Genomic DNA, 18,808 nt, shown 5'->3' with positions numbered 1-18,808 from the left:
CATGTTAACAGAGAAGTGATGGACTAAAAGGGTAGAATGAGATTTAAGTTTTCTGACAAAGCTAGAGTGTGGGGGCAGCTAGATGGCGCAGTGGATAGAGCACCAGCCTTGAATTCAGGAGGACCCGAGTTCAAATCAGACACTTAAGACTTCCTAGCTGTGTGACCCTGGGCAAGTCACTTGACCCCAGCCTCAGTGGGGGGGGGGGGGAGACAGCTAGAGTGTGGATCTGTTTTCTGGAATATACTTATCTGTCACAAAAGACAGCTTTTTTTTTTTTTTTTTTTTTTTTTTTTTTTTGCTTAGGTTACAAAACTATGAGGGAAAAAGGAAGAAAATCATCTTAAACATTTGTAAATACATACACACACACACACACACATATATGTATCAGGGGAAAAAGTCATGAAAAAACAAGGACAGGCAAAATAAAATAGCAATTAGAATAGCAAATTTATTATATACACAAAACAAATTGTACATAATTCAGCTTCACAATTTCATATACAATATTCTTTTTTGTTATTTGCATTGGAAACTATAATATTTGTTAAAGACTGTACATATTTATCATAAAACTATTAATGTTACATGACTCACTTTTGTATCATGAGGGAGTAAATGAAAACTAGAATGTAGATGAAAGACCACTTTATAAAATCTAATCACTCTACTTTATCCCCCAATAAACCATCAAAAATGGAGAGGCATTTTTTCTAAACTAGTCTTTTTTCTTGATTGATACATGAAATTAGGATGTTCACAAAATATTTGCCATACAAAAAACAGACTTTGAACTTGGCCTGTAGCTTTGCAGTGTTAGGAATGATATTCTTGTAAACAATAATTTTTATATTTCTACTTGAGTTCTAATGAGCTCTTGCTATTATTTATTTATTTTTAAGCTAGGAAAAGCAAACTTTGAATCTGGTTGCTGCCATTATGTTGAACAGCCAGTTATTCATTCTTAGCATAACAATACCCCAGTGGAATAGGTACTAAGGGGTGACTTTTGTACAATGGAAAAAACAAATGGGTAGTAAGAATTTAGCCCCTGCTTATAGGTAAGCCTTTTAACAAAACCCAGCCTTCAAACCAAAAGTAGTGATGGTTTGCATTGTCCATTGAAAAGGCAAGCAAGTATTTATTAAATGTCTACTACATTTTGAAATATGTGCTAAATATCAACACAGAGACACAAGTTGTAAGACATAGTCTCTGTCCTTCATGGACTCAAAATCTAGTAGACAAAATACACCATATGCACAAAAAGATGTTCGGTGCTAAGTACTCTGAGAATAAAGTAATCCATAAATGCCACAGCAGTGAAGAAAAGAGGAGATTGGTGACTGGAAAGGATTTCATGGAGGAAAAGGAATCCCAGATAACAATGATATTGATGATGATGATGGTGTTGGTAAACAATGATAATAGCAATAATAATGGCAGTTAGCATTTATATGGCACCTTAAGGTTTGGAAAGTGCCTTGCTGAAAATATCTTATTTGATAAGATGGATCTTAGAAGAAAATTAGTTCTTAAACAAGATGGAAGTGGAAAAAAGAAAGAGGGAGGAAATGGAAGAGAATGGCATTCCAAGAAAGGGAAATAGTTTATACAAAAGTTTAGGGAGATGGTAGAGGGAAAGAGATGAGGTGGGGGAGGAAGGAAGAGAGGAAGGGAGGGATATGGGGAGAGAGAAACACAGAGAGAGACAGAGAGAGGGAGGAAGGAAGGAAAGGAGGGAGGGAGGAAAAGAGGGAGGGAGGGAGGAAAACAGGGAGAGAGGGAGAAATAGTTTGTTTAAAGTAGTTAGGATTAGACCAAGTAGTTTATCCTTTAGGCAATGAAAGAGCACTAACAATTCATGAGCAGCAAGTCTTAAATAGAATATATTGAAGGGGGGAGGGGGGAATTAGAGAAGCCAGTTTGAAGCACATTGCAAAAGTACAAACATGAGGTAATGAGAATCTAAACTAGTCTGCAACAGCAATGGAAAAGTAAGAATGGATGTGATGAATATTTCCAAGGAAGGAATGACAGGACCTGGCAACTGGCAAGATGTGAAGGTGTTTAAAGAGGAGCCAGGGAAAATAAGGATGATGCAATCATACATAGAAATTTAGAAATAGAATTTTTATAGAGTTGGAAAGAAACTTGGAGATCATCTAGCCCAATGCTTTTTTTTTTTTTTTTTTTTTTTTGGTAAATGAAACTAAGATCTCAAGAAGTTAGGGGATTTAACTCATGGTCACTCACTCAGCTGAGATTAGAGCCCAGCTCTCTATATTTTAATGGAGGAGGGAAGGATAGAAGAAGAGTAGATTTGGGAGGAAAAGATGGATTTGATTTTACACATGTTCATTTTAAAATGGTGATGGGACAGTGAAGCTAAAATGTTTAGCAGACAATTGAAGATTGAAAACTGAAATATTTGGGAGCTCGATATATTAATTTGGGTACTATCTGTGGAAAAGTGGTAGTTGAAGACAAAAACATAAACGACATTTATGAGGAAAATGGGAATGAAAAGAACTAAGAGGTGAATCTCAAAGACCAATGTTCTTGGTAAGTAGTGTCCTATGGAGTTAACTACATTGGGTCTGGAGTTAGAAGATCCAAGTTTAGATCTAGCTAGTTAAACTCTAATGTTTACTATGGGTAACCATATAAGTGCCAGTAGTTATATAGTTCTTCCAGGTTTACCTGTATTACCTCATTTGACCCTAAAAAAAACAAAACAAAACGCTGAGGGGTTAATGTTCTCATTATTCCCCTTTTACAGATGGAGAAACAGAGATTGAAATAAAGTGACTTGTTAAAAAGTACTGAATAAAGTATAAACTTCTTAGTCTAACATTCAAATATCTAGTTCTAATATCCCTTTCCATACTTATCTCACATAGCTCTTTACATGCTGATTTTATGTGTAGTCTTCCTCCCTCCATACATATAGAAATGTTTATTTTATTTGGCATTTGTTAAAATTAAAAATTTTGTAATGCTTTTAAAAAGGACCATTTATTACTTCTTATTTTTATCCTGCTATCTCCCATCTCTGCTTTGCTCATGTCATCCCCATGATTGGCATGAACCCTCACCAATACCACACAAACACATATAATATAGACTGAAATTTTTCCTCTCCTGGGATGACATATTTAGCAATGGAAGGGACTCCAGAGACAATATACATCTACCTCCTCATTGTACAAATGAGGAAATTGAAACCCAGAGATCATATTAGTTATCTAACCATGATTCATCAAGAGCCAATTCAAATATCATTCATAGCAGCTGAATTTAAGGTTTTTAGTTGGAGTTGTGTTTTATTTATACATATGTTTATGTGTTTTATGAATATATGCATATGTATACATTGTATATATGTACATGTGTCTATATACATGTGTGTTCATATGTGTAGCGTATTATATACTCCACAAAATTACATGCATATATTACCTATAGATCATTACATGTAACTATTACATATTACAAGTGTAACATATGCTGCATACACACCACCTACAATTACAATGTAACATATATATTGTAATGCTGCATGCACACCACCTACATATTATAATGTAAAATTACATGTGTATTCTATATACACATTGCATGTGTCATAATGTATGTACTCATTACAAAATTACAAGCATATATACATATATAAATATATGCATAAATACATAATATACATGCATACATATCCCAAAAGTAGTTTTAAGATGAAAACAACATTAAGGTTTCTTTTGGGACATCCCATATTCATACTGGTAATACATTATTTGAATATACCTTGTATCTTTCATTGAGCTATAATTTTTTTTCAATAATTTGGAAAAATGAATAAAAAATTTTTTTTCAGACTTATTTCATCTTTATATCAGCATGCCCAGTATAGGACAGATATTTCATAAATGTTTGCTGAATTTGATTTATAAAACTGTTGGAGGTGGATGGGTAAATTGGCACATGACTGCTACCATGGTAGTCATAGTGGTTAACACTAGTAGATCCCCTGAACTCAGGGGTTGGGCTAAAACAATGAAGTGTCCACAAAAATCCAGCAGTGAGGAACAGAGAGTCCCCAGATTGCCTAAGGAAGGGAAACTGGATCCAGATCAGTAAAGTGGGTCAACACTCCCATGCTGATCAGCAGAGAGATCAGACCCATCAGTGGTTCCTGTACTTCTAGCATGACTGAATCTGGGAGACCCAGGGAGTCCAGAGACCATGTCCCTCCCCCACAATGCTGTACACTCTGCCATGTACAGTAGGTATTCAACAGATATTTGTTGAATGAATAAGTGAACAAATGAGTGGGGTAGTGAGAGAAAGGGATAACTGCTAGGATGATAGAGCATTGTGCAAGAGAAGTTGGGGGTAGGGATTAGCCAGCTTCCTTCCACAGGAGAGAAAGAAGAAAGCTTCTGAATGGAGAGAATATGCAAAAATCATTACCCATTTATATAGCACTAAGGTTGACAAAGGCATCAAAGAAAGATAACCTATTCTCGGAGGTAATGGGATAAATATGCTATAGAAACATCTATAATATGTGAGGCATTGTGCTGGGGGCTATGGAAACTACAGACCTATAAGACCTAGTTCTTGTTATCCAGCATCTTATCAATTTGCCATCAACCTCAACAAACTAGAATTTTCCCTATGAGTCACCTAGTGAAACTTGTCCAACTACTAATAAAATATTATGTCATAAGCTGTCTTCTAAGACTCACTCTTCAGAAAGAAAACAGGTCTATTTCTCATAGTATCACTTAAACATGTCATAGAAAAATAAAAACCCAAAGGCAAACTTTGGATAGGAAGGAAGCACAGGTTGGGATGTGTGAAATCATCAAATCATTTTTATTCAATATCTGCCTACACTTTGTATTATGTAGTCTTTGTTCTCTGCAGTAACATGATCAATTCTATGCCTTTTAAGGACTAGGGAAGATTTATACTAGGCAAGAAAACAATTCTCTCTAATACAAAGTTGAGATGTAATACATAGATGTTTCATAAGTGGACTGAACAATCAACTTTGTAAAAATAAACGAGCATTCAAAACAAGAGGCTAATGAAAATCTCCAAGCATCATCCCAAGACTATCAAGTTTCCTCTATTTTCTCATGCTTTTTAGGAGTATCTGATAGAAGACAAGCAAGTATTTCACATCTCTGTCTACCCCAATCTATCCTTTCTTTACATGCTTTTTCCTAAAGCACAAATCTGACCATATCTTCCTATCATTTCCCTACTCAATAAACTTCAGTGACGCCCTATTACTTCTAGGATAAAAAATAAAAGTACTCTGTTTGACATATAAGCATTTTCAGAATGCCCCCCCTTCTTAATCTTTCCAGTCTTCTTACATTGGATATTCCAAAAATCTTGGTACATTTTAAACTTCAAACTTTAATTGCTTAAAACTGCATTAAAACCTTTGGAATACCCTGTTCATTGCTCACCTCCACCTATTCTTGGGTCAGTCATACTAGCCTATATACTAGTCTTCACACATGAAGCTCTTCCTATATCTTTGTCATTGCACAGATTCTCTCCAATTTCTAGAATGCTTTCATTCCTCATTTCCAGACTCTTAGAATTCCCTAACTTCCTTCAAGACTCAGCTCAAAAGCCATCTGCAGAAGGTCTTTCCCTGTTCTCCGAAATACTAATGCTTTTTCCTCTAAAATAGGAAGTACATATGCAGGCACATGCTATTCAAAGTTTGGCAACCAGCTCTCAAAAGGCGAAGGTGGTGGTGGGGTATGTGTGTATGTGTGAACTTAATATATTTTAAAATATAATCAACATTAGAAACATTTTCTCCATCACTTTTTTAGGCTAGACAATCAACTAAACAATAAATCAAACTCTGATTTGCAGCTGTGATTTTTGAGTATAAATTACTGCAATGGAAATTTAAATATTGGATCTCATGAGCTGGCTCAGGGCATCCCTATCTGTATGGCTCTTGTTTACCTATATATGGAAAGACTCTTCCATTAGAACCAGGTTCCTTGAAATCAGAAACTGTTTTTGTTTTTCTTTGTATTCCCAGCACTTAGCACAGTACCTGATACAAAATAAAGAGGCCCAATGACATCAGGAGGATGATATCTTGACTTCTAAGTGAATTGGATTTAAGTGACCCAAAGCTGTGCAAAATCATGAGCCTCACTCTCTTTTCCAGAATCAATGGAGTCCAGTGGCAGGACATAGGTCAAGATGATTGGCACTGGCCCCTAATGCAGTGGGAGACCTTGACTTGTTAAGCTAAGAACTTTTTCAGATCTCAATTTGCATAAGGCAATACTTATTCAGTGATTAAAGACTAGGTAAGAACTGAGACAATTGGCCTAGTTTGATTTCCCAAAAGAATCAGTTTGGGAAAGGAAAACCCTTAGAGTTTCTGGCCACAACAAAAACAAATTTACTATTTGACTCCTTAAGCCATCCAAAGAGTATACAGGTAAAGTTTGGGCTGGGACCTATTATTACCCATTCAGTAATAGCCAGAGTGATTTAGGCTCCATTTGAACTTCAATGGGCTTTTTCAAAGCCTGTTTTTTCAAAGCTATATTTCAAGAAATCATAAATGAAACTACAGGAGGCAAAACAGTAACTTTTTTAAAAAGTACTCACTGACTAAATGAACTGCATCATGATTCCTAGGGGAAGGTCAATGATTCTTAGGAAATTACAACTTTTTTTGAGTTGGAATAAAACTCAGTTACTATCTAGTCCAGTCTGTGTCACAATAACATGCCTAACCTGTGGTCACCTGGCTTTATATTGAAGATTTTCTATGAGGAGACTTCTATCTAGGTATATTCCAGTCTACACTCAGACCACTTCAATTATTGAGGTGTTTTTGTTTTTGTTTTTTTTTAATCAAGCCAAAATTTGCTTTTCTGCAAATGTTGTTCATTTTTCTCATTCTGACTTCTGGAGTTAGAGATTAAAAAATTAAATTCCTCTTTCTCATGAGGATCCTTAGAATATCTAAAAATAACTTATCTCCCCCCCAAAAAAGTCTTTTTTTCCTTTCTACATTGATATCAAAATGAGTGACTTGATAGGCATTTATCCACCAGCCCCATCCTTCTCATAATTTTAATTCTTTGGTTTTTATAGCTTTGCAGTTTACAAAGTATTTTCACCTATTATATAATCATATCCTCTCAAACACCCTGTGAAAGAGGCAGGATAGGTGTTATCATCCTGATTGTACAGATGAGGAAATAATTTCAGAAAACAAGTGATATTTTCTAGGTTACACAGAGGTTGCAACAGGAGAATTTCTAATTTTTATTCTGGTACTAAAATAAATCAGTCTTCTCAAACCTATTCTATATATGATGCTAAATCTCTAATTCCCTTTCTCACCACCATCCCTCCCCATGGCATACTTTATTGTTTAATTTATATTTCCAATTCAAAAATCTCTCCCTTCTTCTAGTTTCTCCCTTATGCATTAAGAATGAAAGAGAAACTATACAATACTATACCTATTTAATATGTATGAAATCATACAAAACATATTTCTGTATTGCCCATGTTGTGAGGAAAAAGAAAAATAAATTGGGAAAAATTATACTTCAATTTTCATTCATACTTCATTTGTTATCTTTCTGGAGACAGAGAGCATTTCTCACTTTCCTTGGAATTGTCACATGGATTACTGAATTGATCAGAGTAAATAAATCTTTTACAGATGATCATCACTAAAATATCACTATTACCATATACAATGTTCATATAGTTCTGCTTCTTTTTGCTTTAGTTCATGTCTTTTCAGATTTTTCATTTGCCATTTCTTATACCACAATCGCATTCCATGAACATAAATTGTTTGTCCCCCCAAATTGAGAGGCATATCTTCACTTTTTAATTTCTTTACCACCACAAAAAGAACTGCTATAATATTTTTGTAAATACAAATCCTTTGACTTTTTTTTTTATTTTGATTGAGAAATACCAGTTGTGGTCAAAGGCTATAAACATTTTAATAGCTCTTTAGGCATAGTTCCAAATTGTCTTCAGAATGGTTGAACCAATTTACAAATTTCACCTACAGTGAATGCATAAGTGTCTCTATTTTTCCACAACCCCTCCAATATTTGTCATTTTCTTTTTCTGTCATATTAATCAATCTGATGGATGTGAGATGATATATCAAAGTTATTTTAATTTATATTTCTCTATTTCTTTTTTTTTCTTTCTTTCTTTCTTTCTTTCTTTTTTTTTTTTTTTTTTTTTGAGGCTGGGGTTAAGTGACTTGCCCAGGGTCACACAGCTAGGAAGTGTTAACTGTCTGAGACCAGATTTGAACTCTGGTCCTCCTGAATTCAAGGCTGGTGCTCTATCCACTGCACCACCTAGCTGCCCCTATATTTCTCTATTTATTAGTGACTTAAAGCATTTTATATGACCATTTAAATCTTTGATCTCTTCTGTAAACTGCCTGTTCATATCCTTTAATCATTTATCATTTGGGATATGGCTCTTATATTTATAAATCTGGCAAATTACTTTCATCTCCATACTAAGCCACTATGGGGAGAAACATAAGACAGCCCAACCTAAATGGTTTAGAATTAACCACACATACACACACATATATCACACACATACATATAGTATTGTATAATATAGATGTAACTTTATATATGTGCATATACATGTATCAAATTATCTTTTTTTAAAAAAATTCTTACCTTCATGGATAATCAAACTTATAAAAATCATTGCAATGAAGGCTATGAAGATGGAAACAATTGCCATCCACAGTTTACACTTCCCTTTCACAGGCTTATTACAGGATTTCCAGGGGTTTTGTCCTTTAGCCTAGAAAATAGAAGGGCATGATCATCAAAGACTGAACAAGGTCAGTAAAGCAGATATTCCAAAAATGTGCCTATCTGCAAATCTGTTCAGCAGACCTTCCCCTAATTCACATTTACCTAGCAGAAAATTTCTACATGTAGAAGCCACATTCTGCAGAATAAACTTATCACTGATAAAGAATGCCAGGAACCATAAGAGCCATGCTTATACTAGGATTACTATTATCTCAGGCTCTTAATCCTTTGGGAAAGTTAAACTGTGCTTTACCATAGGATCCTAAAATATTGAGAGTCGACAAACATATGCTAAGTGAGCTCCCTAATTCAACCTCCTGATAACTTGGGCTTCAATCTTCGCCAATGTGGAAATTTCAGAATGTTTATTTTCCACCACCTTCACCAGTTTGATTTGAGGACACATTTAGTATTTCTTGCCTAAGACACCAATGTTTGCTAGTTACTATAATCAAAAATGGAAAATAGTCTTAGACTTGAACTTTAGACTTCTCTTGACTGAAAAACACTCTCTTATCTCCTGACTAATCACATTCTATCCAAACTTCAAAGCTCAACTCGGATTCCATCATCTTAAGGGCAAACTCTTAAATACTTAGTCCTAAGAGAGCTACTGGGAAAACTGGAAAACAGTATGGCAGAAACCAGATATAGACCAAAATCTTATACTATATACTAAGATAAGGTTAAAATGGGTACATGATTTAGATTTAAAGGGCAATACCATAAGCAAATCAGGGAATTTGCTTTTCAGATCTATGGATAAGGAAAGAATTTATGATCAAGAAGAGACAGAGAGCATTACAAAATGTAAAATAGATAATTTTTATTATGTTAAATTTAAAAGTTTCTGCACAAACAAAACTAATGTAGCCAAGATTGAAATGAAAGCAGAAAATTGAGGGGAAATTTTTACATCAAGATTTTCTGATAAAGGCCTCATTTCTCAAATACATAGAGTCAAATTTATAAGAATATAAGTTATTTCCCAATTGATAATGGGTCAAAGGATATAAGCAGGGAGGTTTCAGGTGAAGAAATTAAAGCTATCTATTGTCAAATAAAAATGTTCTAAGTCACTATTGACTGGATAAGCAAATTAAAATAATTCTGAGGTACTATCTCACACTTATTTAATTGGCTAAATGATAAGGAAAATGATAAATGTTGGGGGATATGTGGGAAAATTGGAATACTATTATACTGTTGGTGGAGCTGTAAAATAATCCAACCATTCTGAAGAGCAATCTGGAACTATACCCAAAGGGCTATAAAACCATGCATGTTCTTTGATCCAACAATATCACTAAGAGATTTATATCCCAGATAGATAGACAGATAGATAGATGGATGGATGATTGTCAAAAGACTTATTTTTAAAAAAATAAAAATACTAATAATAATTCTTTTTGTAGTAGCAAAAAATTATAAATTGAGGGGATGCCCATCAATTGGGGAATTGTTACAAATAAGTTGGGGTATATGACTGGAATGAAATACTATTATGCTATTAAAAAATGACAAAGAGAATGGTTTCAGAAAAAAAAAAACTGGAAATACTTACATAAACTGATAGAGTGAAATGAACAGAACCAGAAGAACATTGTTCTTAATAACATCAATATTGTAAGATATTGTGTGAATTACTTTATTTTCAGCAGTACAATGATCCAAGACAATTCCAAAGGACTCATGAAGAAAAATGCTATCCACTTCCAGAGAAAGAATTAATAAGAGTCTGAATGCAGATGGAAATATACTATTTTCACTTTAATTTTTTTGGGGGGGGTTAGAGGAGAGGGGGAGGTCTGTGTTTTCTTTCACATGACTAATACAGAAATATTTTTGCAGGCATATAGATAACCCATATCAAATTGTTTACCATCTCATAGGGGTATGAAAAAGGAAGATAATTTGAAACTAAATTTTTTAAAATGAATACTATGCCAAATATGCAAATATATGAAGAAGAATTGCACATGCTAATCTTTATTGGATTGCTTGCTGCCTGGGGTGGGGGAAGGGAGAAAAAAGGGAGAAATATTTGGAATACAAGATTTTGCAAAGATGAATGTTGAAAACTATTTGCTTGTATTTGGAAAAATAAAATGCTATAAGATAAAAATGAATGCTAAAATTATTTTATATATATTTAGGAAAAATATTATTCACACATAGATTTTAACATATTTAATATGTATTGGACTACCTGCCAGCTAGGGGAGAAGGAGAGGAAAATTTGGACCAAAAGTTTTTGCAAGGGTCAATGTTGAAAAATTACCCATGCATATATTTTGTAAATAAAAAACAAAAAACATTGTTCACAAAAAGAAAAAAGGGAATCACCTTTTAAATCAATACTAGCTAAAACTATGGTCAATTTGCTAGACAAGAAGTTTCTCTCAGTGGAAATTTCTATAAATAGAGGACACCTATAACACCTTGTGGGATATATAGAAAGTCAGAGTCTCAGGACTGGAAAGAGAGTAATGCTTTTTTTTGGTCCTGAAACAAGAAAGGCCTGGCATCATCAAAATCAGAATAGATCCATAAGATCTTGAGCTAGAAAGGTCTAAAACCTTAAAGTTTATATTTCATTTCTTTGATTCCAAATAATAATTTGCCCTCATTTTATCAGATATAGAAGAACCCTTCCATATCTCTCCCAACTCCCTTGTGGAAATAACTATGGGGTTCACACAGGTATAGAACATTATATATCAAGTCAGATTTTTTTGGATGTGTCACCTGATTTTGCTGATTTTTTTCTCCTCTTCCCTTTTTTAAAATTATTTGTTATTAAAATGTTTCTCTGGAAGGAAAAGAAGAGAGATATATAGATGATATAAAAATATTAACAATAAATATATTTTCAATTAAAAAAGATCTTGTCTGGTTTAAAAGACATTCATTCATTCACTTGATAATTTCTGTTAGAAATCTTTGTTGGTTTTGTCTTGTCTTGTTTTGTCTTGATTTTCTTGGAGTTGGTAAGAAGTATGGCAGCTAGATAACACAGTGGGTAGAGTACTAAGCCTAAAGTCAGGAAGAGTTCAAATCTGGTTTCAGACACTTATTAGCTGTAAGACCTTGAGCAAGCGACTTAAATCCTGTTTGCCTCAGTTTCCTCATCAGTAAAGTGATCTGGAGAAATTTACTAACCTTTAATCTACCAATTTACTAACTACTCCAGTATTTTTGCCAAGAAAACTCCAAGAAAAACTCCATAAAGAGTTGGACACAATCACAAAGGTATGGACCTCAGATTTTATCAGTATAGGGAACTTCCATTGTGCAAATTCTTTTCACCAATTTATATCACCAACTTATCTATATTCTTGCCTAAATTAGTATTAGAGAGTTACTAGGATACTGACTTACCTAGATACACATAATTACTATATGTAAAAGTTGATACTTTAACCTGAATTCTGTGTGTGTGAGAGGTAATTGGGGTGGGGTGAAGTGACTTGCCTAGGATCAATTAACAGGTGTTAAGTGTCTGAAGCTGGTTTTGAACTCAAGTCTTCCTGATTTCAGGACCAGTTCTCTATCCATTGAGCAGTCTAGCTGACTCTTTTTGTACTAGAATTAAATAACCTTCATCAATAAGAACTCTTCCTTCTATTAAATTTAAAATCCTTATGATGTAGCTTAAATTCATTTTTTAAACCTTTCCCTGAGTTGTAAAAGACAAGAGTAATAACTGGCTTTAACTTCATGATATTTTCAAATTTAGAAAGTGTGTTATGCTATCTTATAGCTTTTGCTTTACTACATAAGGCTGTGGCAATTATTTTCAATCCTCTTTAAACTACTTAACCTCCCTTTCCACATTGGGGATTTCACAGTCCTGGAACATCCAGGAGAAATATCACTTCCTTCCTCCCTATCACCCCAAACTTCTCTCTCTTAGCTTGCTTTCTAAGGCAATGCAGTAGCCATGAGATGGTATTCCATTTTAATGGGTTGGGGTGGTGGGAAACAAGAAATCCTCCACCAAATTCACATACTTTCAAAATATTTCCCATTTGTGAAGACTAAATGTACATTCTGTGGCTGGGAGAGTCATGTTTAATCATCATTATGTCTGGCTGTCCTCAGAATGTTCTCCAAGATTTCTACACCAGCCTTTAGTCTCAGAATGCCTTGGATAGTTTAAAAGACTGAATAGGAAAACAGGATTACCTTTTGGTTATCCTATCTATATATACTCCCAACAGAAGCAGACAACAAGTGAGAAAGGAGTTTCCTAGCATAGAGAACATATTTCCACATCACTCTTTCTGAGTTTCAAGTGAACAGCAGTTTCATTTCTTGTTGCTACCATACAGTATTGACTCCTGTTTTGGCTCACACTCCCAACTTCTCTACTTTCTTCCCAACCACCTTTTCAAATCTAGTCTACCCTAAAGTCTACCCTCCTGATTGGTGATTCCCTAGCCTAGACCACCAATTCATCAGAGTCACTAGCCATGATCACATCACTCCTAATTTCACTCTCTCTGAACTTCTCTACTTCCTCTCCATTCACATTATCCCCTCTCAGCTTCTCTTCTCCCTGTTATAGGCCCTCTCCCTTCCAGTTCCCTTTACATATTTTCTTTCCCCCCTTGCAATCTCAGTTCTCTGAGAGAAGAGACTCTTGTTTGCTTGTATCTATATCCAAGCACATACTACAGTGTCTGGCATAGACTGAACATTTAGTAACTGCTCAATCTATCCATTTATCCATCTATGAATTTACAAATTCTGATATTTAAATGAGGTGTGACTTTGATATTATGTGATGAATTTTAAAAACAAAGACATCAGAATTTCCAAAAGTATAAATGCAGAAAAGATTTTATTTCAGAAGATTTGGAAGTAAATCTTCCTTTTGCTATTTATTAATTGTGTGATTCTTAATCATTTTGTGCCAAAATTTCCTCTTTTGCATTTCTCCAATTCAATAACATTTATTAAGCACTTCTTATGTATAAGGCATTGTTAGATGCTGAGGAATGTAGGACAAAAATGAACCCATACCTGCCCTCAAAGAACTTATACTCTCCAAGGGCAGTCAACAGGAAAGCAAATAAGTAAAATCAATTAATTTATATTATGCATCATGTAATATAATATATGTAATATATATGATATATGTAAATGTATAGATACATATACGTATATATATACACATACATATTCACACACTTACACCCACACACACACACACACACACATATATATATATATATATATATATATACACATATATGTATATATATTCATTTAGAGAGCCAGAGGATGTACAGTATACATTGAACAGTGGAACACTGACCTTGGAGTTAGGAAGACCTGAATTCAAATCTTATTCTCAGACACATAATAGTTGTGTGACCCTGGGCAAATCACTTAACCCTGTCTGCTTTTTAATCCTCATCTGTAAAAGGAACTGGAAAAGGAAATGGTAAAGCACTCCAGTATTTTTGCCCAGAAATACCAAACACAAGTTTGCTATTCATCTTTCATTCTCAAAGAGGATTGATGACAATATGAGTTTGATGTCTTGACTTGCTTATAAATGGATTTGACTGAAGAAGAGATGCCCAAACTAATGAATCACAAATTCATTAAGAGCTTTTCATGTGTAAACATAGTGAGATGCACTAGAAATACAAAGAACGTCAAACACTCAGTCTATGCCCTCAAGGAGCTCACATTCTAATAGGAGAGACAATACATGAAAGATTCAGAGAGATATAGAGAGAAACAGAGAGACTGATAAAGAGACTAAGAAAGGAGGGAGACAGATTTGAAGATGGAAAGAAGGAGAGATAAAGATAGAGAAACAGAGGTGGGGGAAGTAGGGAGGGAGGGATAGAGAAAGGAAGGAAGGGAGGGAAAGATAGAGACAGAAAAAGGCAGAGAGAGTAATGCAGATGAAGGAGGAAGAGAGACATAAAGACAGAGAGAGACACAGACACAGGTAGGGAAGGGAAGGAGATAGATGGAGACAAAAACACGGGGGAGGGAGGCAAGGAGGGGGTTAGAAAGAGAGAGGGAGGAGAGAGACAAAGACAAAGAGAGACAAAAAGTCAGAGACAGAAAAACGCAGGTGGGGGAAGGAAAGACAGAGACAGAGGGTCAGAGGTGGGGGAGGAAGAGAGAATATAGAAGGTAATCTCAGGAAGAAGATTCTAGCAGTAAAGTGGATCGAGACATCTACTGCAGCAGAAGCGGGTTGAGCTGAGTCCTGAGGGAATCTATGAAAGGTAAAAGATAGAAGAGATGAAGAAGAGCCTTCTGGGCATTTAGGACAGGGAGAGGACACATTTAGGAAAGCGATTACCAGCTGGATCATAGAATGGGTGAAGGGGAGTGACACAGGAAAGACAGAAGGAGCAAGGTTGAAAGAGTTTTAAATGCCAAATAGAAAGGACCTGGAACTTCAGAGAGGTAAAGGAGAGATCTGGAAAGATATCAGCTAGTAGGAACCGTAGGGCTAGGGTATTCACAATATTAGAGAAGATTTCACAGGAGAAATAGAGGCTAAAGGAAGCTTTGAACAAAGAGAAGAATTTTGCAGTCATAGATGAGGATGGAGTGCCTTCCAGCCTTAAAGAGTAGCTTCTATGGCTTTAAATGCCTGGATGAGGAGTTTGTGTTTTATCTTAGAATCAAAGGAAATCACAGAAAATAGATTTCTGAATATGAGAATGATGGGAAAAATAAGAAATACTCTAGAAGAGGATTCAGGCAGCCATGTGGAGAAAAAATGAAAAAGAGAAGAGTCAGGTGGCAGGAGACCAGCTATGGAACAACAGATTAGAGATCGCAAACGTGTGTCCTACATTACTCCCGGGGGCAGCCCAAAACAATATTTAACAAAATAAATAAAAATACAATAGAGTGTTAGTTGTGGTTTTCTAAGTCAATATGATACTTCATCAACCTATTTCTATTTGAATTTTATATTGCTCCTCTAGATGAGAGATAATAAGTGACAAGACAAGTGTGGTATGGATGGGGAGGAGATTAATGCTAGAATTGTTGTGACAAAATAAAAAAGGATCTGGAAACAGAAGGAAAATGAAATAAAAATTACTATAACATTAGGGATATGGATGGGCAGGAGAATAGCTGATGGTACCTTCAATGGAGTGAAGAAAATTTTGGAAAATGAATGGGTTAGCAGAGAAGCTGACTGAGTTTTAGACATGTTGAGGTTGAGGTATCAATAGGATATTGAAATGAAAAAATCTCCAGGAGGAGTCTCACAACAATCTTATGACAGTTCTTTAAGTCATGATTAAGATCATTAAGGCATAATCTAATAAGGAAACTGAAGCTCTAAAATGTGGCAATTTGCTCATGTTAATATGGAAGATTTGTCAGAAGAATTTATGTTTTCTTGATTCCAGATCTAGCCCTCTGGCTCCTGGACCAGACAGGCTTCTTTCCACTGTCTCCTTTTTTTCTTTTCCCTGCTCTCCCATTCCTCATATTTTAAGAAATATGGACCATCTAAATATCAACTATCTTAAAAAAACCTCGGCTAAATATTGACAAGCAGGATTATTAATTCAGGATGAAATGTTTATTATAGACAGATTAGTTTTAGGCCAAATCTGTGACATGATTAACTAGTTAAATTGATTTTATGTCTCTCGTGCATGCTTCCTAATTCAGGAAATAAGATTGTTGGTAGTGAACACAAATGACTTTCTCCTCTGTTCCATCTTGCACATCAAACAGATTTTAAAATAAAATGTATTTTGTGGACCGCTAAATGGCACAGTAGCATTGAGTTTGGAATCAAGAAAACTCATCTTCATGTGTTCAAATCCCGTCTCAGACACTTACTGGCTGTGTGACCCTGAACAAATTACTTAAGCCTGATTATCTCAATTTTCTCATCTGTAAAATGAGCTGAAGAAGGAAATAACAAGCCACTCCTGTATCTTTGCCAAGAAAACTTCAAATGGAATCAGAAAGACTCAGACAGTACTGAAAAATGACTGAATAATTGCAATATATTGAGAGAACCATATGAATAGCATGGTGGATTCTGAAACAAGGTTGCTTGAAGATTGTTAATGAAGAAAAATCCACTATTTCCTTAGGAAATGCCTTTCCGTTTTTAAACTGTTCTAATTAGAATGTTTTTCTTAGTATCAATTCAAAATGTATCTCTTTGCAAAGCATTTTAGGAACTAAATGAAGACCATGAATTAAGATAACTATAAGAGTTTAATAATGAGAAAGAAGATACAACAGTCCATAGCTGGAGGAGATAGCTGAAGAAAAGATCATATTTGCAAGCAAAGGGACTGGTACATAAAAGAGACTGAAAATGACAGGGGATTGGACTAGAGGATCTTTGAGGAATCATCCAAGTCTACATCTGTGATCTGGTGATTTTAGGAAGTTTATAAATTTGCTCCAGTTATTCTGCCATTGCTCCAAAACATTTTGGGAATTCTTCTTTTGGAATGACCTTAAGAACCAGTTTGACATTCCATGAGATCAATTAGACTCATCACTTTTTAATCATATTCTATTCTTGACCCAAAAACATTTCTTGGGAAAACAGCTCACTTGGATTGCCTAGAAAATATCAAATCCACGCTCAAAGCATTAAGATTTTGTAGCATTGAGATTATTATAAAAGACACAGCATAGGCTTTTGGAACAGAAACAGAATTCTGGATTTGCAAGGCCTCAGCAACCATGCAGTCCAACCCAAGGGAAGTCCACTGAAAGGGAATGCCCCTGATAAGGGTTTGTTCAGACTGTCTGGAGACTCCAGTGGAAGAGGAAACCATTGCTTCCTGAAGAAACTATTTCCATTTTTAAAACTTCTCTAATTGTTAAGAAATTCTTATTGATATCAAACCTCAATTTACTACTTTGCAACTTCTACTTGTCACTCCTGGTTCTGCCCTCTGGGGATAAACAGAACTAGTTTAACCTCCCTTTATAAAATGGACCTTCAAATATTTATTTGGTCAGAGTTATCACGTAAAACAGGGCTTCTTAAACTTTTTTTTTCTACTTTGCAGTTTCCACTTGCAGCCCTTTTTAATCTAAGAAATTTTTACATGATCCATGTATACAGGTATGTAAGGTAGGTTTACAAATCAAACATTTACTGATAATAAATCATAATTTTGCCATAATTTTCCCCTCATTCAGTTATGAAACCCCATATGGGTCATGAACCAGAGTTTAAGAAGCTAGAATTTAAAGCATTTCCAAAGAATTCCTTAGATTCTCTGTGTCATGCCTGTGTCAAAGAAGTGAAATGATAAGGTAAATATTATGATGAACTTATTACTTGGAAATAAAATTTAATGTACTTACAAAAAAAGAAAAAAGGAATCAACCTCATGCCCTAGAGGTCATATTTCTTATGGAGCTAGCTCCTAAGGTTGACCAGAAAAAGAAATTACTTGTTTTATATTCCCTTAAGGCAGTGTTTCTTAAATAGCATTCCCTAAAGGGAATGAAGAAAAGTTCTGGAGTGGGATGGTCCTTGTAGTAAAAACAAGTTGAAAGAGCATATCAGGACAGATAAGCAATGTCCACAAGAATGGAAGCAAAAACATTAGTTCTCAGGCCTACCAGAAGATTCAGAGAATTACTGTTTGGAATGGTAAATAATATGATATGCATTGCTTCTTTAAAGATTTGCCCCTCTTAAATAACAATACTAAAACTTGATTTTCCTTGGTCTTTGTGTGACAGTCTAGAACAAAGCAGTTGAGATGCCCACCTCTTCTCAATGATCTAGAGACAGGAAAACATGTTGACTATGACCTGATACATTAATATAAAAGAGCATCAAGGTGGAACTATGGAGTCAGAAAGATCTGAATTCAAGTTTCTACTTCAGACATTAATTGTATGATCCTGGGCAAATCACTTAATATTTGTTTGCC

At 34.9% G+C, this 18,808-nt stretch overlaps 1 protein-coding gene across 1 annotated transcript in view; it reads right to left on the bottom strand.

The window, feature by feature from the left end:
• The window catches only part of C3H3orf52 (chromosome 3 C3orf52 homolog), a 43,606-nt gene that overhangs the window by 22,841 nt on the left and 1,957 nt on the right, over window positions 1-18,808 (bottom strand). Inside the window, exon 2 of the mRNA XM_074301168.1 lies at window positions 8,739-8,868. Within this exon, the coding sequence (XP_074157269.1) occupies window positions 8,739-8,868 (130 nt within the window). The remainder of the gene's footprint in view (window positions 1-8,738; window positions 8,869-18,808) is intronic.

The sequence above is a fragment of the Sminthopsis crassicaudata genome, chromosome 3, assembly GCF_048593235.1.
Source record: "Sminthopsis crassicaudata isolate SCR6 chromosome 3, ASM4859323v1, whole genome shotgun sequence".
Classification (NCBI taxonomy): domain Eukaryota; kingdom Metazoa; phylum Chordata; class Mammalia; order Dasyuromorphia; family Dasyuridae; genus Sminthopsis; species Sminthopsis crassicaudata.
The sequence above is the reverse complement of the archived record's forward strand: the minus strand, read 5'-3'. Positions and strand labels throughout refer to the sequence as shown.